The sequence below is a fragment of the Coregonus clupeaformis genome, chromosome 35 (genome assembly GCF_020615455.1).
Source record: "Coregonus clupeaformis isolate EN_2021a chromosome 35, ASM2061545v1, whole genome shotgun sequence".
Classification (NCBI taxonomy): Eukaryota; Metazoa; Chordata; class Actinopteri; order Salmoniformes; family Salmonidae; genus Coregonus; species Coregonus clupeaformis.
In genome coordinates this window covers 34325860-34350027 of record NC_059226.1, presented here as the reverse complement: position 1 = coordinate 34350027, position 24168 = coordinate 34325860, and the positions used below count along the sequence as shown (strand labels likewise).

The 24168-nt window shown below is 43.6% G+C and overlaps 1 protein-coding gene across 1 annotated transcript in view; it reads left to right on the top strand.

Moving 5' to 3' along the window:
• The window catches only part of LOC123482635 (vesicular glutamate transporter 1-like), a 40615-nt gene that overhangs the window by 6000 nt on the left and 10447 nt on the right, over positions 1–24168 (top strand). The window contains exons 2-5 of the mRNA XM_045211026.1: positions 20383–20635; positions 22387–22505; positions 23066–23180; positions 23436–23523. Of these exons, the coding sequence (XP_045066961.1) occupies positions 20383–20635; positions 22387–22505; positions 23066–23180; positions 23436–23523 (575 nt within the window). The remainder of the gene's footprint in view (positions 1–20382; positions 20636–22386; positions 22506–23065; positions 23181–23435; positions 23524–24168) is intronic.

Here is a 24168-nt window from a genome sequence, read left to right as displayed (position 1 = left end):
GTCCAGCCAGATGGGTTCTCAGTTCATCGCGCAGACAGGAATCAATATCTCTCCGGGAAGCAGAAGGGCGGAGGTGTGTGTTTCATGATTAACGACTCATGGTGTAATTGTAGTAACATAGGGGAACTCGAGTCCTTCTGTTCACCCGACCTAGAATGTCTCACAATCAAATGCCGACCGTATTATCTCCCAAGATAATTCTCTTCGGTTATAGTCAAGGCCGTGTATATCCCCCCTCAAGCCGATACCACGACGGCCCTCAAAGAACTTCACTGGACCTTATGCAAACTGGAAACCACATATCCTGAGTCTGCATTTATTGTAGCCGGGGATTTTAACAAAGCAAATTTGAGGACTAGGCTGCCGAAGTTCAATCAAATCTGACCACGACTCCATTTTGCTTCTCCCTTCCTATAGGCAGAAACTCAAACAGGAAGTACCCGTGCTAAGGACTATTCAACGCTGGTCTGACCAATCGGAATCCACGCTTCAAGATTGTTTTGATCACGCGGACTGGGATAGCTTCCGAAAATAATTTAGACATATACACTGAAATGGTGACAGAGTTTATCAGGAAGTGTATAGGTGATGTTGTGCCCACTGTGACTATTAAAACCTACCCTAACCAGAAACCGTGGATAGATGGCAGTATTCGCACAAATCTGAAAGCGCGAACCACCGCATTCAACCATGGCAAGGTGACTGGGAATATGGCAGAATACAAACAGTGTAGCTACTCCGCAAGGCAATTAAACTGGCAAAACATCAGTATAGAGACAAAGTGGAGTCGCAATTCAACGGCTCAGACACGAGACGTATGTGGCAGGGTCTACAGACAATCATGGACTACAAAAAGAAAACCAGCCACATCGCCGACACCGACGTCTCGCTTCCAGACAAGCTAAACACCTTCTTCGCCCGCTTTGAGGATAACACAGTGCCACTGACGAGGCCCACTACCAAGGACTGTGGCCTCCTTCTCCATGGCCGACGTGAGTAAGACATTTAAGCATATTAACCCCCACAAGGCTGCCGGCCCAGACGGCATCCCTAGCCGCGTCCTCAGAGCATGCGCAGACCAGCTGGCTGGTGTGTTCATGGACATATACAATCTCTCCCTTTCCCAGTCTGCTGTCCCCACATGCTTCAAGATGGCCACCATTGTTCCTGTACCCAAGAAAGCAAAGATAACTGAACTAAATGACTATCGCCCTGTAGCACTCACCTCTGTCATCGTGAAGTGCTTTGAGAGACTATTCAAGGATCATATCAACTCTACCTTACCTGTCACCCTAGACCCACTTCAATTTGCTTACCGCCCCAATAGATCCACAGACGATGCAATTGCCATCACACTGCACACTGCCCTATCCCATCTGGACAAGAGGAATACCTATGTAAGAATGCTGTTCATTGACTATAGCTCAGCATTCAACACCATAGTACCCTCCAAGCTCATCATTAAGCTTGAGGCCCTGGGTCTGAACCCCGCCCTGTGCAACTGGGTCCTGGACTTCCTGACGGGCCGCCCCCAGGTGGTGAAGATAGGAAACAACATCTCCACTTCGCTGATCCTCAACACTGGGGCCCCACAAGGGTGCGTGGTCAGCCCCCTCCTGTACTCCCTGTACACCCATGACTGCGTGGCCAAGCACGCCTCCAACTCAATCATCAAGTTTGCAGATGACACAACAGTAGTAGGCTTGATTACCAACAATGACGAGACCGCCTACAGGGAGGAGGTAAGGGCTCTGGGAGTGTGGTGCCAGGAAAATAACCTCTCACTCAACATCAACAAAACAAAGGAGATGATCGTGGACTTCAGGAAACAGCAGAGGGTGCACCCCCCTATCCACATCGACGGGACCGCAGTGGAGAAGGTGGAAAGCTTCAAGTTCCTTGGCGTACACATCACCGACAAACTGAAATGGTCCACCCATGTAGACAGTGTGGTGAAGAAGGCGCAACAGAGCCTCTTCAACCTCAGGAGGCTGAAGAAATTTGGCTTATCACCTAAAACCCTCACAAACTTTTACAGATGCACAATTGAGAGCATCCTGTCGGGCTGTATCACCGCCTGGTACGGCAACTGCACCTCCCACAACCGCAGGGCTCTCCAGAGGGTGGTGTGGTCTGCCGAACGCATTACCGGGGGCAAAATACCCGCCCTCCAAGACACATACAGCACCCGATGTCACAGGAAGGCCAAAAAGATCATCAAGGACCAACCACCCGAGCCACTGCCTGTTCACCCCGCTATCATCCAGAAGGCGAGGTCAGTACAGGTGCATCAAAGCTGGGACCGAGAGAATGAAAAACAGCTTCTATCTCAAGGCCATCAGACTGTTAAATAGCTATCACTAGCACATTAGAGGCTGCTGCTGCCTATTGAAATCACTGGCCACTTTAAAAAATTGAACACTAGTCACTTTAATAATGTTTACATATCTTGCACTACTCATCTCATATGTATATACTGCATTCTATTCTATAATATTCTTCTGTATCTTAGTCCATGCCGCTCTGTCATTGCTTGTCCATATATATACAGTGGGGGAAAAAAGTATTTAGTCAGCCACCAATTGTGCAAGTTCTTCCACTTAAAAAGATGAGAGAGGCCTGTAATTTTCATCATAGGTACATGTCAACTATGACAGACAAATTGAGATTTTTTTTCCAGAAAATCACATTGTAGGATTTTTAATGAATTTATTTGCAAATTACGGTGGAAAATAAGTATTTGGTCACCTACAAACAAGCAAGATTTCTGGCTCTCACAGACCTGTAACTTCTTCTTTAAGAGGCTCCTCTGTCCTCCACTCGTTACCTGTATTAATGGCACCTGTTTGAACTTGTTATCAGTATAAAAGACACATGTCCACAACCTCAAACAGTCACACTCCAAACTCCACTATGGCCAAGACCAAAGAGCTGTCAAAGGACACCAGAAACAAAATTGTAGACCTGCACCAGGCTGGGAAGACTGAATCTGCAATAGGTAAGCAGCTTGGTTTGAAGAAATCAACTGTGGGAGCAATTATTAGGAAATGGAAGACATACAAGACCACTGATAATCTCCCTCGATCTGGGGCTCCACGCAAGATCTCACCCCGTGGGGTCAAAATGATCACAAGAACGGTGAGCAAAAATCCCAGAACCACACGGGGGGACCTAGTGAATGACCTGCAGAGAGCTGTGACCAAAGTAACAAAGCCTACCATCAGTAACACACTACGCCGCCAGGGACTCAAATCCTGCAGTGCCAGACGTGTCCCCCTGCTTAAGCCAGTACATGTCCAGGCCCGTCTGAAGTTTGCTAGAGTGCATTTGGATGATCCAGAAGAGGATTGGGAGAATTTCATATGGTCAGATGAAACCAAAATATAACTCTTTGGTAAATACTAAACTCGTCGTGTTTGGAGGACAAAGAATGCTGAGTTGCATCCAAAGAACACCATACCTACTGTGAAGCATGGGGGTGGAAACATCATGCTTTGGGGCTGTTTTTCTGCAAAGGGACCAGGACGACTGATCCGTGTAAAGTAAAGAATGAATGGGGCCATGTATCGTGAGATTTTGAGTGAAAACCTCCTTCCATCAGCAAGGGCATTGAAGATGAAACGTGGCTGGGTCTTTTAGCATGACAATGATCCCAAACACACCGCCCGGGCAATGAAGGAGTGGCTTCGTAAGAAGCATTTCAAGGTCCTGGAGTGGCCTAGCCAGTCTCCAGATCTCAACCCCATAGAAAATCTTTGGAGGGGAGTTGAAAGTCCGTGTTGCCCAGCGACAGCCCCAAAACATCACTGCTCTAGAGGAGATCTGCATGGAGGAATGGGCCAAAATACCAGCAACAGTGTGTGAAAACCTTGTGAAGACTTACAGAAAACGTTTGACCTGTGTCATTGCCAACAAATGGTATATAACAAAGTATTGAGAAACGTTTGTTATTGACCAAATACTTATTTTCCACCATAATTTGCAAATAAATTCATTAAAAATCCTACAATGTGATTTTCTGGATTTTTTTTCCTCATTTTGTCTGTCATAGTTGACGTGTACCTATGATGAAAATTACAGGCCTCTCTCATCTTTTTAAGTGGGAGAACTTGCACAATTGGTGGCTGACTAAATACTTTTTTCCACCACTGTATATTTTCTTAAATCCCATTCCTTACTTTTTTGTGTGTATTGGGTATATGTTGTGTAATTGTTAGATATTACTGCACTGTCGGAGCTAGAAGTACAAGCATTTCGCTACACCCGCTATAACATCTGCTAAACACGTGTATGTGACAAATAACATTTGATTTGATTTGATCAAACACTGCTTTTAAGCAGTGGTTCCACAATGTTGGCTTGAGACCAGGGTTAAGGCCAATCCTAGGGTTGTGGCTAGCCAAAACTACCCTATCTATCTATCTATCTTATTGACTAATGGCCATCCCAGCAGAGCTATCTCAACCTATTGGCCATCACAGTGGAGCTCTCTCAACCTATTAGCCATCACAGCAGAGCTCTCTCAACATATTGGCCATCACAGCGGAGCTCTCTCAACCTATTGGCCATCACAGCGGAGCTCTCTCAACCTATTGACCATCACAGCGGAGGTCTCTCAAGTTATTCAAAGCTTTGAAAAATAAAGTGGATATAGGTCTTGGTTTTGTTAATTGGTGTTTAATCACAAGAGAATTCAGGTGAGACAAACAATGTGAAAGGCTTTTGTAACCATGTCCTATTTCACAGTTATTAAAACATGTTATTTACATGTTTCCTGTTATTTACATGTTTGCTGTTATTTACATGTTTGCTGTTATTTACTTGTCTGCTGTTATTTACGTTTGCTGTTATTTACACGTCTGCTGTTATTTACATGTTTGCTGTTATTTACATGTTTGCTGTTATCTACATGTTTGCTGTTATCTACATGTCTGCTGTTCTTTACACGTCTGTTGTTATTTAAATGTCTGCTGTTATTTACACGTTTCCTGTTATTTACGTTTTCTCTTATTTACATGTCTGCTGTTATTTACATGTCTGCTGTTGTAAAGTGGCATTGTATTATGTGTGTTATATACCATTATGAACATACTTTTATTTAAAGGGACTTAAGTCATGTGTGCATCAGTGGAGGCTGCTGAGGGGAGGACGGCTCATAATAATGTCTGGAATGGAGTGAATGGAATGGTATCAACCACATGGTTTTCATCTGTTTGATATTATTCCATTGACTCCATTCCAGTCATTATTATGAGCCGTCCTCCCCTCAGCAGCCTCCGCTGGTGTGCATACGTTTGTCATATGGGTGGCTCCGGTGGTACTCGAACCCACAATTCTGGCATTGCAAGTACCACCCTCTACCAACTGAGCCACAGAGGACCAATCTTAACCTTACCCCTAACCATAAACCTTAATCTAACCCTAAATTACAAATAGTTTATATATTAATATTGATGATATGCAATCTAGTGATTACCAAGGAGTAGGGGGTAACAGGAAGAGGAGAGGAAATGAAGGGATGGGGGGTGCTCATTACCTCTTTCAGTGGGGGGGTTTGACAATGACACCCAATTAGAACAGTCTGAACCAGACCACGACATGCAGTGTGACATTTTGACAGAGCCAAATAGTGGTGTCATTGTCAAATGTATGGAATTCATGGTTAAGATACGTAGTGCCAGAGGCACTGTCATTTAAAACCCACATGAGGGAAATGATATCTTTCCATACTAGCGATGCTTTATTGCAATGTCAAGACAGTACTACTATTGTTCTACATTTGATCTGTAAAGCACCTTTCATAAAAACATTTTTTTTAAACACTACAAATTTAGAAACAACAGTACATAGTAAACAACAAATAAAACAAATAAATAAATAATATAAATATATATATATATATATATATATATATATATATATATATATATATATATATATATATATACATATTTGTGTAATAACATATGATAAAAAACATATCTAAAAAGTCAGTTATATGTTCCTCACAAAAAGGAATGGTTGGTGGCTCTTTAATATCTATTGATAGGGACTTCCAGGTTTTACAGTACGTCACATGGATGCTGTCTTTCTGTTTTTCTGTGAATAGCCATGCAGTCTGCAGTGTGAGTAGTAATATCCCATATCTCTTCAAGAGCAGTCCTGTACAACTGCATGCGTGTAGGTTTGCGTGCGTGTTTGTGTGTGTATGTGTGTGTGTGTGTGTGTGTAGTGTAGTGTGTTTGTGCATGCATGAGTGAGTGAGTTGTTTCACAATGTCTGGATTTAATTTTGTGTCTGGGGTGTATGAAGGTCACGTAATGTGTGTGTGTGTGTGTGTGTGTGTGTGTGTGTGTGTGTGCTATGACGGAGATCGTGTGAGAGGAGGGGGGTGTATGACTCCCTAGGTAACATAGTCCCATAGAGACCCAATCTGTTCACTAGAGAGGAGGGGAGGGTGTGAGCGAGAGAAAGAGAGAGAGAGAGAGAGAGAGAGAGAGAGAGAGAGAGAGAGAGAGAGAGAGAGAGGGAGGAGGGATAAGGGAAGCCATCACTGTTATCTTAAATCATACGGCAATAGCAGCAATCATTTAGAGCGTCAAGAGGGGGATTTGAAGAGGATTTTAATCAATCTCATCAGACAGCGCCCAATGTTCAATATGTCCACCTTCAACTTTCACTAGGGAAGCTCTGAGGGGTTTCAAATAAACCACTCGACTTAACCAAGAGAAGGTTTCTACCCACTGACCTGAAAATGCTCTGTCAGCATCCCAAATGGCACCCTACTCCCTATAGGACTCTGGTCAGAAGTAGCTCACTATGTAGGGGGTAGTGTGCCATTTGGGACGTATGGATAGTAGACAAGGGGCATTGTTCTGAAGCACCCAACCGACACTTCACCAACTACAACTACATCCAACAAGTAATCTCTTCCATTCAAACAGTTTATTAATTTCATAGAACTTTAAAGCTTGAATCCTTAGTTGCTACATCCATTTTTGGGCGTATTAATTAATTATTTTTACGCATTGATTCTTGAAGAATATAACATATACAGTGAGGGGAAAAAGTATTTGATCCCCTGCTGATTTTGTACGCTTGCCCACTGACAAAGACATGATCAGTCTATAATTTTAATGGTAGGTTTATTTGAACAGTGAGAGACAGAATAACAACAAAAAAATCAAGAAAAACGCATGTCAAAAATGTTAGAAATTGATTTGCATTTTAATGAGGGAAATAAGTATTTGACCCCTCTGCAAAACATGACTTAGTACTTGGTGGCAAAACCCTTGTTGGCAATCACAGAGGTCAGACGTTTCTTGTAGTTGGCCACCAGGTTTGCACACATCTCAGGAGGGATTTTGTCCCACTCCTCTTTTCAGATCTTCTCCAAGTCATTAAGGTTTCGAGCCTGACGTTTGGCAACTCGAACCTTCAGCTCCCTCCACAGATTTTCTATGGGATTAAGGTCTGGAGACTGGCTAGGCCACTCCAGGACCTTAATGTGCTTCTTCTTGAGCCACTCCTTTGTTGCCTTGGCCGTGTGTTTTGGGTCATTGTCATGCTGGAATCCCCATCCACGACCCATTTTCAATGCCCTAGCTGAGGGAAGGAGGTTCTCACCCAAGATTTGACGGTACATGGCCCCGTCAATCGTCCCTTTGATGCGGTGAAGTTGTCCTGTCCCCTTAGCACTTAATGCACTGTAGCTCAGCTGGTAGAGCACGGCGCTTGTAACGCCAAGGTAGTGGGTTCGATCCCCGGGGACCACCCATACACAAAAATGTATGCACGCATGACTGTAAGTCGCTTTGGATAAAAGCGTCTGCTAAATGGCATATTATTATATTATTATTATTAGCAGAAAAACACCCCCAAAGCATAATGTTTCCACCTCCATGTTTGACGGTGGGGATGGTGTTCTTGGGGTCATAGGCAGCATTCCTCCTCCTCCAAACACGGCGAGTTGAGTTGATGCCAAAGAGCTCGATTTTGGTCTCATCTGACCACAACACTTTCACCCAGTTCTCCTCTGAATCATTCAGATGTTCATTGGCAAACTTCAGACGGGCCTGTATATGTGCTTTCTTGAGCAGGGGGACCTTGCAGGCGCTGCAGGATTTCAGTCCTTCACGGCGTAGTGTGTTACCAATTGTTGTCTTGGTGACTATGGTCCCAGCTGCCTTGAGATCATTGACAAGATCCTCCCGTGTAGTTCTGACTGATGCCTCACCGTTCTCATGATCATTGCAACTCCACGAGGTGAGATCTTGCATGGAGCCCCAGGCCGAGGGAGATTGACAGTTCTTTTGTGTTTCTTCCATTAGCGAATAATTGCACCAACTGTTGTCACCTTCTCACCAAGCTGCTTGGCGATGGTCTTGTAGCCCATTCCAGCCTTGTGTAGGTCTACAATCTTGTCCCTGACATCCTTGGAGAGCTCTTTGGTCTTGGCCATGGTGGAGAGTTTGGAATCTGATTGATTGATTGCTTCTGTGGACAGGTGTCTTTTATACAGCTAACAAACTGAGATTAGGAGCACTCCCTTTAAGAGTGTGCTCCTAATCTCAGCTCGTTACCTGTATAAAAGACACCTGGGAGCCAGAAATCTTTCTGATTGAGAGGTGGTCAAATACTTATTTCCCTCATTAAAATGCAAATCAACTTATAACATTTTTGACATGCGTTTTTCTGGATTTTTTTGTTGTTATTCTGTCTCTCACTGTTCAAATAAACCTACCATTAAAATTATGGACTGATAATTTCTTTGTCAGTGGGCAAACGTACAAAATCAGCAGGGGATCAAATACCTTTTTCCCTCACTGTAAATGCCTCATGAGCTTAGTTCAACTGTAGTACCCCATCAGGAACCCCAAATATAAGCTTGTTTTACTCCAATGTTTGTAAACAAAGTAAATGTAAACAAACACTGTATAGCCTCAAAACATGGTTCAAACTATACTTTTGATATCATGGATGGTTAGTCCTTGCATTTACTGTACATAGCTCTTGCTTTGAATTTTATAGTGGGTACATTTCTCCAGGCCCATCCCACTATGACAACAGACTGTACAGCAGACACTATGACAACAGACTGCACAGCAGACACTATGACAACAGACTGTACAGCAGACACTATGACAACAGACTGTACAGCAGACACTATGACAACAGACTGCACAGCAGACACTATAACAACAGACTGTACAGCAGACACTATGACAACAGACTGTACAGCAGACACTATGACAACAGACTGTACAGCAGACACTAAGACAACAGACTGCACAGCAGACACTATGACAACAGACTGTACAGCAGACACTATGACAACAGACTGTACAGCAGACACTATGACAACAGACTGTACAGCAGACACTAAGACAACAGACTGCACAGCAGACACTATGACAACAGACTGTACAGCAGACACTATGACAACAGACTGTAGACAGACAAGATGAGAGGACAGCAAGAGGAGGGAGGGACAGCAAGAGGAGGGAGGGACAGCAAGAGGAGGGAGGGACAGCAAGAGGAGGGAGGGACAGCAAGAGGAGGGCGGGACAGCAAGAGGAGGGAGGGACAGTATGAGTGGGAGGGACAGTATGAGGACAGCAAGAGGACAGCAATTATATGTGGACAAGTGATGACTAGGGAGTCTGGGATTACCTAACATTTTACTCTCTCTCCTCTCTCTCTCTCTCTCTCTCTCTCTCTCTCTCTCTCTCTCTCTCTCTCTCTCTCTCTCTCTCTCCCTCTATTTCTCTCTGTCTCTCATCCTCTTATGAGGGGATTATCAGGAACGCTCTGTGAATTGGTGAATTTAATATAAAAGGTAACAAAATACTCTTATGTCGTCGGCTCATTTGCCCAGCCAGTCTGTCCTATATGTTATAACACACATGGAGGCCCAGCCAGTCTGTTCTATCTGTTACAACACGTGGAGGCCCAGCCAGTCTGTTCGATCTGTTATAACACACATGGAGGCCCAGCCAGTCTGTTCTATATGTTATAACACACATGGAGGCCCAGCCAGTCTGTCCTATCTGTTATAACACACATGGAGGCCCAGCCAGTCTGTCCTATCTGTTATAACACACATGGAGGCCCATCCAGTCTGTTCTATCTGTTACAACACATGGAGGCCCAGCCAGTCTGTTCTATCTGTTACAACACGTGGAGGCCCAGCCAGTCTGTCCTATCTGTTATAACACACATGGAGGCCCAGCCAGTCTGTCCTATCTGTTATAACACACATGGAGACCCATCCAGTCTGATATATCTGTTACAACATATGGAGGCCCAGCCAGTCTGTTCTATCTGTTACAACACGTGGAGGCCCAGCCAGTCTGTCCTATCTGTTATAACACATGGAGGCCCAGCCAGTCTGTTCTATATGTTACAACACGTGGAGGCCCAGCCAGTCTGTTCTATCTGTTACAACACGTGGAGGCCCAGCCAGTCTGTTATATCTGTTATTACACACATGGAGGCCCAGCCAGCCAGTCTGTCCTATCTGTTATACCACACATGGAGGCCCAGCCAGTCTGTCCTATCTGTTATAACACACATGGAGACCCATCCAGTCTGTTCTATCTGTTACAACACATGGAGGCCCAGCCAGTCTGTTCTATCTGTTACAACACGTGGAGACCCAGCCAGTCTGTCCTATCTGTTATAACACACATGGAGGCCCAGCCAGTCTGTCCTATCTGTTATAACACACATGGAGACCCAGCCAGTCTGTCCTATCTGTTATAACACACATGGAGGCCCAGCCAGTCTGTCCTATCTGTTATAACACACATGGAGGCCCATCCAGTCTGTTCTATCTGTTACAACACATGGAGGCCCAGCCAGTCTGTCCTATCTGTTATAACACACATGGAGACCCAGCCAGTCTGTCCTATCTGTTACAACACACATGGAGGCCCATCCAGTCTGTTCTATCTGTTACAACACATGGAGGCCCAGCCAGTCTGTCCTATTTGTTATAACACATGGAGGCCCAGCCAGTCTGTTCTATATGTTACAACACATGGAGGCCCAGCCAGGCTGTTCTATCTGTTATAACACACATGGAGGCCCAGACAGTCTGTTCTATCTGTTACAACACGTGGAGGCCCAGCCAGTCTGTTCTATCCATTACAACACACATGGAGTCCCAGCCAGTCTGTCCTATCTGTTATAACACACATGGAGGCCCAGCCAGTCTGTTCTATGTGTTATAACACACATGGAGGCCCAGCCAGTCTGTTATATCTGTTATAACACACATGGAGGCCCAGCCAGTCTATATGTTACAACACTCATGGAGGCCCAGCCAGTCTGTTCTATCTGGCAGTGATGTAGTGTGTATGTTATTACCTACCTTATGACCTGTTATAGTCTGCAGAACTGCTACAGCAACTCCTAGGTCAATGTTGTAGATGAGAATGGATGGATGGATGGATGGATGGATGGATGGATGGATGGATGGATGGATGGATGGATGGATGGACGGACGAACAGATAGATACTACATTATTTTAGATGAACATCCAGTCCATATCCACAGCTCTACACAGAGCATCACTGACACTGGCCGTGTCCCAATACCCATACTTGCGTTCTAAATAATAGGCTGATTGGATACGCGAAAATATATAGTTCTGTGTGAAAATGTAAGAATTGAGTATGCTTTAAATGCCAGGATGTCCTTTTTGGCTTTCCATCTAGTATGAATTCGATGCATGCTATTGTGGGAGAGAATCGTCTTTTCAGACCCAGGTGTGTTTGACAACAGTTGATAATCAGATAAGAAGACGGGCTAGATCAAAATGAACGACCGGCAAGAAACAACGCAATTGCCAATTACATGACGCATTCTCAGTATGGGTAAGCCTAGCATGTTGACATTTGTTGCTTACTGCATACATTGTTACTAAACAGTACATTCTAAATAGTATGTAGTACGATTAGTACACAGTACAGTGGCTTGCGAAGGTATTTTTCCTATTTAGTTGCGTTACAACCTGGAATTAAAATTGAATTTTGTGGTATTTGTATCATTTGATTTACACAACATGCCTACCACTTTGAAGATGCAAAATATTTTTTATTGTGAAACAAACAAGAAATATGACAAAAAAACAGAACACTTGAGCATGCATAACTATTCACCCCCCAAAGTCAATACTTTGTAGAGCCACCTTTTGCAGCAATTACAGCTGCAAGTCTCTTGGAGTATGTCTCTTTAAGCTTGATTGATTGAGGTCTGGGCTTTGACTAGGCCATTCCAAGACATTTAAATGTTTCCCCTTAAACCACTCTAGTGTTGCTTTAGCAGTATGCTCAGGGTCATTGTCCTGCTGGAAGGTGAACCTCCGTCCCAGTCTCAAAACTCTGGAAGACTGAAACAGGTTTCCCTCAAGAATTTCCCTGTATTTAGCGCCATCCATCATTCCCTCAATTCTGACCAGTTTCCCAGTCCCTGCCGATGAAAAACATCCCCAAGGCATGATGCTGCCACCACCATGCTTCACTGTGGGGATGGTGTTCTCGGGGTGATGAGAGGTGTTGGGTTTGCGCCAGACATAGCATTTTCCTTGATGGCCAAAAAGCTCAATTTTAGTCTCATCTGACCAGAGTACCTTCTTCCATATGTTTGGGGAGCCTCCCACATGCCTTTTGGCGAACACCAAACGTGTTTGCTTATTTTTTTCTTTAAGCAATGGCTTTTTTCTGGACACTCTTCTGTAAAGCCCAGCTCTGTGGAGTGTACGGCTTAAAGTGGTCCTATGGACAGATACTCCCATCTCCGCTGTGGAGCTTTGCAGCTCCCTCAGGGTTATCTTTGGTCTCTTTGTTCCCTCTCTGATTAATGCCCTCCTTGCCTGGTCCGTGAGTTTTGGTGGGCGGCCCTCTCTTGGCAGGTTTGTTGTGGTGCCATATTCTTTCAATTTCTTTATAATGGATTTAATGGTGCTCCGTGGGATGTTCAACGTTTCTGATATTTCTTTATAACCCAACCCTGATCTGTACTTCTCCACAACTTTGTCCCTGACCTGTTTGGAGAGCTCCTTGGTCTTCATGGTGCCGCTTGCTTGGTGGTGCCCCTTGCTTAGTGGTGTTGCAGACTCTTTCAGAACAGGTGTATATATACTGAGATCATGTGACACTTAGATTGCACATAGGTGGACTTTATTTAACTACAGACGCAAACCAGTCGTTCGTTCTAAATGTCTGAATGTAATTGGTTGCACCAGATCTTATTTAGGGGCTTCATAGCAAAGGGGGTGAATACATATGCACACACCACTTTTCCATTATTTATTTTTTTAGAATTTTTGAAACAAGTTAATTTTTTCATTTCACTTCACCAATTTGGACTATTTTGTGTATGTCCATTACATGAAATCCAAATAAAAATAAATTTAAATTACAGGTTGTAATGCAACAAAATAGGAAAAACGCCAAGTGGGATGAATACTTTTATAAGGCACTGTATGTCGTTTTAGTAAGTAGAAGACAAGGCAGATTTAGGACATGGCCAATAACGAACAGTAGCCTACTGTTTCTAACTGTAGAACAGTCCTCTGTTACAGTACTTCACTGCATGTCACAGAGTCTACATCCAGTCATTAGACCTTTTAGATGTTCCTCTCAGTATGGAATGCTGTATATGTTATGAAAGATGCTATCATCTTCTTCTTCTTCTTCTCCGTCTTATTATTACTAACATTTTTAACAGACTGCAATGGATTCCATAGTGCCACCAGAGGGACTAGCTGGGACTAGCTGTACATGTAGATATGGATTCCATAGTGCCCCCAGAGGGACTAGCTGGGACTAGCTGTACATGTAGATATGGATTCCATAGTGCCACCAGAGGGACTAGCTGGGACTAGCTGTACATGTAGATATGGATTCCATAGAGCCACCAGAGGGACTAGCTGGGACTAGCTGTAAATGTAGATATGGATTCCATAGTGCCCCCAGAGGGACTAGCTGGGACCAGCTGGGACTAGCTGTACATGTAGATATGGATTCCATAGAGCCACCAGAGGGACTAGCTGGGACTAGCTGTACATGTAGATATGGATTCCATAGAGCCACCAGAGGGACTAGCTGGGACTAGCTGTACATGTAGATATGGATTCCATAGAGCCACCAGAGGTATTAGCTGGGACCAGCTGTACATGTAGATATGGATTCCATAGAGCCACCAGAGGGACTAGCTGGGACCAGCTGTACATGTAGATATGGATTCCATAGAGCCACCAGAGGGACTAGCTGGGACTAGCTGTACATGTAGATATGGATTCCATAGAGCCACCAGAGGGACTAGCTGGGACTAGCTGTACATGTAGATATGGATTCCATAGAGCCACCAGAGGGACTAGCTGGGACTAGCTGTACATGTAGATATGGATTCCATAGAGCCTCCAGAGGGACTAGATGGGACTAGCTGTACATGTAGATATGGATTCCACAGTGCCACCAGAGGGACTAGCTGGGACTAGCTATACATGTAGATATGGATTCCATAGAGCCACCAGAGGGACTAGATGGGACTAGCTGTACATGTAGATATGGATTCCACAGTGCCACCAGAGGGACTAGCTGGGACTAGCTGTACATGTAGATATGTGTATGCATGTGTTATCTTATCTGCAAGTCAATAGCATATACTGTCAGCTTAAGGCCACGTCTGATTCACTTAAGCCTTCTGCTGATAAATGTGAATCAAATGACCATGCTATGTTCACATTGCATGATGGGTAGTGCAGTGCTTCACGCCACACACACAGTCAAGGCTGAAAGGTACCAGTTGAATAAACCAAGGTTGCTATTTGACATTTGACTGGAGCAGCAATGAAAAGAGGACCTGAATTATCTGTTGTCCCTCAATTTAATGATGATCGTATTCCTCGACTGCCAACGTGTTGTATATATTTTTTTTTAAAGGCTACCGTTAAAATAACGGACAGGAAAAACAAAGAAAAAGGGGTTCCTATCAGGCACGATGAAACCAATGGAATTGTTCCAAAAGTGCAAACACACAAGACCGCCTCCTGAAGAGTCTTACCCAGCTATTCGGTAGCGCAAGTGGGGACACTTCAGGCTGAGGAGTGGATTTCACACATCCTCATGACTGCACAGGATTCCTTCTTCCTGCCATCATTAATACAGTGCCTAGGGTCATGTGACTCATGCCTTACGTCTCGTTTCCTACCTCTTAATTATGTGTGTGTGTGTTTCCTACCTCTTAACTGCTGCCAGCTGAGACCAATCAGAACTCACTATCCTAACGAAATATGAACTGTATCAGCTGACCGGGAAATGAAGTGGTTGAGCGTCACACGAGGACACAGAAAGATGATGGTGATGATGATGGTGGTGATGATGGTGGAAATTCTATCCATTAATTGAATATGTGTTCATATACTTATTTAATTACATTTTGAATTCAATACATTGAAAAGTAAATTTTCAGAATTGATTAAATTAACATTTCCAGTGAATTTGGCCCCCCTGATAGTGCTCTTGGGTTAAAGAGATACACAGCTTTGTAAGCAGTAGTGTAGTGGACGTCCCACTAGAGTACTGTGGAAGCCCTGGACCAGAGACCACACACCGTGGGGGAAAGAGCAGCCCTTTGAGTGAATAGAAGTGTAATTAATGTTAATTAGCGCCGATGGCTAGTCTCATTAGCAGGTAACATATGTGCCGGTGCCAGGCTGCAATCTGTCTCGTTGCATCTCAATACAAAGGCTGAAGGTTAATGAGGGCCCTCCTGCAACATCCCCACCACTCAGCTTAGCTGTGATGGAGCTGGTAACACTCAGGTGTTTAGTCACCATTTAATCTCCTCCATTTGTATTGGGTGGATGGATACCATGGATACCATTATTCAGCAGATTATCAGAGGTGCTAAAATCCCAAATGCGCTAAGGGAAAAGTAATATTATAAATAAACAATATATTATCAAATATATTATTGTTGTGGTGGGCCAGCCACCATATCCAAATTGCTTATTTTTGACAAAGAAACTGTATCATCTCAATCAAATCTGCATATTGAAGGAAAGAAGTCTGACTAGTTTATCCTATTTTGATATTTGAAATACTGTATATTGAACATAAGTAAGTAAGTATGCTAAACAATCCTAGCATACAACAGTGCTTAGTGTACCAGTTATTCTTCTCATTAACTGAATTGAATAATCAGTGGAATTCCCCAACTGTGACTTTTTGCTAAAACTGAGATGGTTAGAAAAGAATAGTGTATGGATGGTAAAAACAAGAAAGACATAAAAGAAAGGCTGGAGTTAGGGAAAGAGATGTTGGAGCAGATGGGTTGAGTGTGTTAGAGTTAGAAGGAGAGACAGGGAGAGAGAGAGAGGGAGAGTTAGAGAGAGGGAGAGAGAGTTAGAGAGAGAGAAAGAGAGTGAGAGAGAGTTAGAGAGAGAGCAAGAGAGCGAGTGAGAGAGAGAGAGAGAGAGAGAGAGAGAGAGAGAGGTTAGAGTGAGATAGTGTTAGAGAGAGAGAGAGAGAGAGAGAGAGAGAGAGAGAGAGAGAGAGAGAGAGAGAGAGTGGGTGTCCCACTATAGAATAAAGACAGCCTTCTCAGAGAAAAGGAAAGATGAGAGGATGGGAGTGGTAGAATAAAGATGAGAGGATGAACCACTAGCGTAGCGGGGAACGGTAGTACGTGGTGCGGTTGATGCCATCGTTTATCCCTCCATATTCATTTCCGGAAGTAAACATTTTTGGCTAATCCTAATCTGAATGTTGTGACAGATTAAGAGGGAGTGGGAGGAGAGATTGGGATCACTCGAACAGTGCATGAGAGATGGAAAAAGGGAGAGAGCGAGTGAGGAGGGAGGGGGAATACACCGGAAGAGGTACGATAGCAGGGGATAGGATAGAGCGAGAGAGAGAAAGGTAGAGAGAGAGAGATAGGAGGGATGGAGGAAGGGAGGACATAACCTTTAATCCCTTTTACATCCAAACATACCGTTTTTTATCCCTCCATCTATACATTGTATCAGTCAATATGGTAATATACTGAATGTACCCACAGTTATACTACTACTAAATAAATATTATGTACATTACAATGTAGACCCAAGTTTTCTCTCTATCTCCTTTGCTAGTCTGTTCTTGGCTTGTGTCTGACTGATTGCGTGTTTTCAGCGTTTGAAGGGATTACAACAATCTGCTTTGTTGAAAGGGGGAGGTACAAGCTGAAGCACAAGCACGGCATAAGAGCGACATACAGATAGAGAGATATACTGAACAAAAATATAAATGCAACATGCATCAATTTCAACGATGTTACTGAGTTACAGTTCATATAAGGAAATCAGTCAATTGAAATAAATGAATTAGGCCCTAATCTATGGATTTCACATGACTGGGCAGGGGCACAGCCATGGTTGGGCCTGGGAGGGGATAGGCCCACCCATTGGGGAGCCAGGCCCAGCCAATCAGAATCAGTTTTTCCCCACAAAAGGGCTTTATTACAGACAGAAATACCCCTCAGTTTCATCAGCTGTCTGGGTGGCTGGTCTCAGATGATCCCAAAGGTGAAGCCAGATGTGGAGGTCCTGGGCTGGTGTGGTTACATGTGGTCTGCGGTTGTGAGGCCGGTTGGACGTACTGCCACATTTTCTAAAATGAAGTTGGAGGTGGCTTATGGTAGAGAAATGAACATTCAATTCTCTGGAAACAGCTCTGGTGGACATTCCTGCAGTCAGCATGCCAATTGCACACTCCCTCAAAACTTGAGACATCTGTGGCATTGTGTTGTGTGACAAAACTGCACATTTTAGAGTGGCCTTTTATTGTCCCCAGCACAAGGAGCACCTGTGTAATGATCATGCAGTTTAATCAGCTTCTTGATATGCCACACCTGTCAGTTGGATGGATTATCTTGGCAAAGGACAAATGCTCACTAACAGGGACGTAAACAAATTTGTGCACAACATTTGCGAGAAATAAGCTGTTTTTGCATATGGAAATTATTTCTGGGATCTTTTATTTCAGCTTTATATTTTTGTTCAGTGTAGATAGACAGAGAAAGAGAGAGAGAGAGAGAGAGAGAGAGAGAGAGAGAGAGAGAGAGAGAGAGAGAGAGAGAGAGAGAGAGAGAGAAGGAGAGAAAGACAGAGAATATTAGAGTGGGGATAACTCAATAATTCATCTCCCCAAAAAGTATATTAATATTTAATCAATCTAAGAGTTGGACTTGCATGTGTGTGGTGTGTATTTGTGTTCATTGTGTGTCTGTGTGTGTGTTCAGAGTGTGTTCGTGTGTGTGTTCAGTGTGTGTGTGTGTTCATACTTGTGGGAGAAAAATAATGGAAGAGGAGAATAGAGTGAGGCAAGAATCATCTCCAGGAATCTCTGAATCACTTGATTTGAATAAAGGATGAGTCTTTCTATTTAGACATTCTATTTGATTTAGACCAGACTGATTCACAATGAGTCACCTCTTTGGAACCCAATGACTCCTAGCAGTGATTCCGGCTGCTTCTTTCGACGCAATTCTCCACCTCACTGAGTAACTGGACCCCCCATGGAAACTAGACAACCTGTGAGCTCCTGTGTGACCCTGTACACACATACACACACACACACATGCACATGCAGGCACACACTAAAAAACACACACACACCGATACACACACCTATACACACACATCTAAATACACAAACACACACACGCACACACAAACCATCTCTAATTCTGTCTCTGTCCCTCTCTCACTCTCTCTTTCTTTGCCATACTAGCTATAGGTGTTGAAATTAGCCATTGCAGATATACTGTGTTTGTGTGTATGTGTGTGTGGTTGGGAATTTGGGTGCATGGTTGGGCTGTGCGTTCCCCGCAGATGGTGGTCGCAGAGCCGGATAGAAAATTCTGCATTGTTGGTTAAGGGCTTGTATGTAAGCATTTCACTGTAAAGTCTACACCTGTTGTATTAGACGCATGTTACAAATACAATTTGATTTGATGTCACAATGGGACGCCAGACTATCACGACTCAGCCACTTTGGACTCTGAACTGCGCTTTCGTGTCCAAAGTGTTTGTGTGTGACAGAGTGGTCAGTGGTAGGGCAGCAGCAGGTATAGGGTACTGTGAAGGACTGGGCACTGGGGGAATGTGCTATAGCTGGTACCCACCCACCTAGGGACCAGGCAAACAACAGCTGCTCCCACACAGGGGGAGTTGCTGATTCAGAGATGATATGAACATATGTGTGTGTGTGTGTGTGTGTGTGTGTGTGTGTGTGTGTGTGTGTGTGTGTGTGTGTGTGTGTGTGTGTGTGTGTGTGTGTGTGTGTGTGTGTGTGTGTGTGTGCGTGCGTGCGTGCGTGCGTGCGTGCGTGTGTGTGTGTACGCTTGGGAGAGACAGCGCGTCAAGCTTTATGATCGCTAAACCGCTATAACTCTAAAAATGTGGAAAGAGAATCTATGTGAAATGTTTGCTTGATCTCTAAACCATATGTACACATAGCTAGGGTCATATTGATGCAGTCTGTATGGACTGCCAATTCACAGTACTGGATTCGGGGGGGGTAGCCCAACCGGGAACGGACCTGCAACCTTCTGGTTGTGAGGCAGTCATGCTATCCACAGTATCAATAATGGTCATTTTTTACCAAGGCTGGGGTTGATACAAGAAATACTTTTGTGCGGGCGGGGCCGGGCCGGGCTTACAACCTCCCAGGCCCTTCAGAAAATGGTAATGTAGTCATCTCTAGCTTCAAGCTGACGTTCATGAAATGACTGAATTGAAAACGGAATTGAGCCCAACCCTGGTAAACATGTAGCTGACCTTGTAATGTCTACATTACAACAAACACGTTGGTTTTCAAAAAGGTGTCCTTCCACCACATAAATGGAAATTTGACTTGGCTGTTGCATTGGTTAGGTCCGCATTCTCCCTGCTTATTAATACTACACTAACAGATGCCTTTATCCATAGAGACTCACAGTACAGCATATCAATCAATCAATCAATTTTATTTTATATAGCCCTTCTTACATCAGCTAATATCTCGAAGTGCTGTACAGAAACCCAGCCTAAAACCCCAAACAGCTAGTAATAGTTTAAGTATAGTATGTGATTCCTATGGGAATTGAACCCACGACCTTGCCGTTGTTAGCATAATGCTCCTTCTTCCAAGCTCCCAACTGAGCCACACAGGAGCACCACAGGGTTAAATTCTAACCCTATTAAATTCTCATTAGATTTCAGTTTCTTGTTTTTCTTTTATACAATTTTAAAGCGACTTTGGGTCCTTGAAAAGCGCTATATAAATACCATGTGCAATTATGATGATTATTAATTGTGTCTCTCTCTCTCTCTCTCTGCTCTTCACCAGAATCCTAGAAAAGCGTCAGCCCAATGGCGAGACCATCGAGCTGTCGGATGAGGGCCGCCCAGAGCTTGTGGAGGAGAAGGAGATGCCCGTGGTGGACTGCACCTGCTTCGGCCTTCCCCGTCGCTACATCATCGCCATCCTCTCAGGCCTGGGCTTCTGCATCTCCTTCGGCATCCGCTGCAACCTGGGCGTGGCCATCGTCAGCATGGTCAACGACCACACCGTCTGGAAAGGCAACAAGGAGGTCCTGGTGGTGAGTCACACTGATCTTGCACTTACACTCGCACTTCTTGGAAAAGGGTTATTTTTGGTTCCAGATAGAACCCTTTTGTAAAAGGGTTCTACCTGGAAACAAAAAGGGTCCTAAATGGAACCAAAAAGGGTTCTCCTATAGGGACAACCGAAGAAGAGTGTGGCTCTGACTTTGCTGATGGCTGCTTTATTGAGGAAAACATGTACATACTATGACTGTCTGCTTTATTGAGGAAAACATTTACATACTATGACTGTCTGCTTTATTGAGGAAAACATTTACATACTATGACTGTCTGCTTTATTGAGAAAAACATTTACATACTATGACTGTCTGCTTTATTGAGAAAAACATTTACATACTATGACTGTCTGCTTTATTGAGAAAAACATTTACATACTATGACTGTCTGCTTTATTGAGAAAAACATTTACATACTATGACTGTCTGCTTTATTGAGAAAAACATTTACATACTATGACTGTCTGCTTTATTGAGAAAAACATTTACATACTATGACTGTCTGCTTTATTGAGGAAAACATTTACACACTATGACTGTCTGCTTTATTGAGGAAAACATTTACATACTATGACTGTCTGCTTTATTGAGAAAAACATTTACATACTATGACTGTCTGCTTTATTGAGGAAAACATTTACATACTATGACTGTCTGCTTTATTGAGGAAACATTTACATACTATGACTGTCTGCTTTATTGAGGAAAACATTTACATACTATGACTGTCTGCTTTATTGAGGAAAACATGTACTTACTATGACTGTCTGCTTTATTGAGGAAAACATTTACATACTATGACTGTCTGCTTTATTGAGGAAAACATGTACTTACTATGACTGTCTGCTTTATTGAGGAAAACATGTACATACTATGACTGTCTGCTTTATTGAGGAAAACATGTACTTACTATGACTGTCTGCGCTAACGACTCAAATGTAAATGTCTGAAAAAGGGAGGCTCTTTGAAGTGACCGATGGTTCTATGTGGCACTATTTCTACTCAAAGAACCATTTTCTTGAAGAGGGTTCTTCCCTACGTTCTTCGCTGTCTGAATGGTAGCAAATAACCTTGCTAGCTAGTGTTGTGGGAAGAGGAGGGTTGGGGTCAGGTCAGGTTAGTGGGAGGGCTGGCTACAGACCACAACCAAGGTTGCAACTTTGGGCTTGGAGGCTCACAGTGTGTGTAACCTAACGTAGCAGGGGTAAAAGAAATGCCTGAGCGGAGTCCCCACATCCATTTTTCAGGGGAAAAGCAAGCTAGGTTGAAGATACTGTATCAATGAAAACTAGATGCATCCGGTTGTTTCCGACCTCGCTGAAGTTGGAGTGTGTGCAACCTTTATTTTTGTGCAGAGGAAGAAGATTACTGCCGTTGGACAATGGACGTTGACTTTAAAATTCTTATTTATAATCACAACCAGCACCTTTTGAAGTGTAGCTTTTATCAGGGTGCTTGGGAAGCTAACACAAGTCTTCAGGTCTCAGGCAAGGTTTCTCATCACTGAAGCATTATTTAACAAACCCACTCCGCTACTCATCCATAGTCATGGGTTGTGTTCATCAGGGCAAGCAACGGAAAACGCTTCAAAATGTTATTCAACTGAAAATCAAAACAAGCGTTTTCTTATTGTACAAATCCAGGTGGTCCCTTGGTTCCCAGATGGTTTCCTTCCGTTTGGTGCCTAATGAACACAACCATGGTCTCTCCTCCTCTTTCTCTCCCCCCAGGCAGCACAGTTCAGCTGGGATCCAGAGACCGTGGGGATGATCCACGGGTCCTTCTTCTGGGGATACATCGTCACACAGATTCCTGGAGGTTTCATATGTCAAAAATATAAAGCTAACAAGTAAGTACGTTTTAGGATACATTGTCACACAGATTCCCGGAGGTTTTATATGTCAAAAATATAAAGCTAACAAGTATGTACGTTTTAGCATGCTTTGGGATTATCATTCCTGTATTGATTAAATGATTTCCTTATTGTATGTCAGTTATGTATTCATTTTGACTTATGAAGTATAGACCGAGCCCTTGTATTCAAGGATTATTGTCAGACATTTTTAACTGCTACAAAGCTTGGGACAATCTAATCAATAACATCACAGGGAACCATGTGGATTGTGGTTATTCCCAAATACATTTCTCTCAGGATTGGGGTCAATTCTATTTTTATATCAGTCAATTCAGGAAGTGAAATAAAAACCCACTCATGAATTGAAATCTTTATAGAATTTAAATCTTTATACTTTATTTATAGAACATATTTGCCAATAATCACTTCCTAAATTAACTAAATTGAAAATGAAACTGACCCCTAACAAACTCTGGTCTCTATAGCTCTCAGTGGTTGAAATGAAGGCTGATTGTGTGTTTGTCTCTGACTGTTTCTGTCTTGATGTGTTTCAGAGTGTTTGGCTTTGCCATAGTGGCCACATCCACTCTGAATATGCTGATTCCATCTGCTGCCCGCACACACTACAGCTGTGTCATACTAGTCAGGATATGCCAAGGCCTCGTCGAGGTAGTTAGTGTGCATCTGTCTGTCTGTCGGTGTGTGTGTGTGTGTGTGCGTTCGCGTGTGCACGGGTGTGTGTGTGTGTGGGTGTGTGTGTGTGGGTATGGGTGTGGGTGTGTGTGGGTGTGTGTGGGTGGGTGGGTGGGTGTGGGTGTGCGTGTGTGGGTGTGGGTGTGTATGTGTGTGCCTGTCTGTCTCTGTGTATGTTGGATATTATGTTTGGATATTTACTGTGTGTATCACTTCATTACTTCCCTATAGGGCGTATCTTACCCAGCATGCCATGGGATCTGGGCCAAATGGGCCCCGCCTCTAGAGAGAAGTCGACTGGCCACAACAGCATTCTGTGGTAAGATACTAAAACAAATGGATTGAAACATCCTCTCACTCTCTCCCTCCCTCCCACTTTCTCTCTCTTAAACTACACAATGAAGAAATGAATTGCCCCCGGGAGATAATAAAGACTACTCTACACATTTCTGGATGACAGCATTAGTGATGTTACTTGATGCTCTTGTCAAGAGGGTAGCTAAGATGTTCTTGTAAACAACCTCAACATTATAGTAAAAGTTCCTATTGGTAACATCCCAAATAAATCTAGCGCAGCACATTGTCTTCCTACATACCGTATGCATGCATTCCACAGGAGGTTGGTGGCACCTTAATTGGGGAGGATGTGTTCGTGGTAATGGCTGGAGCGGGATTAGTGGAATGGTATCAAATACATCAAACACATGGTTTAATGCCATTCCATTCGCTCCGTTCCAGCCATTATTATGAGCCGTCCTCCCGTCAACAGCCTCCACTGATGCATTGCCAGCTGCAGGAAGTGTACGTAGCCCTCTACACTCCAGGGTCCAGGTATGTGGGATGGAAACGACAGATTTGGTCTCTGATAAGAGCTTCCATTTGAGGCGTGTTCAAATAATGCCTACCTAAACCAGATTGAGATTTGTAGTTGACCGTCTTTGGATTCCATAAAAAACAACAGCAA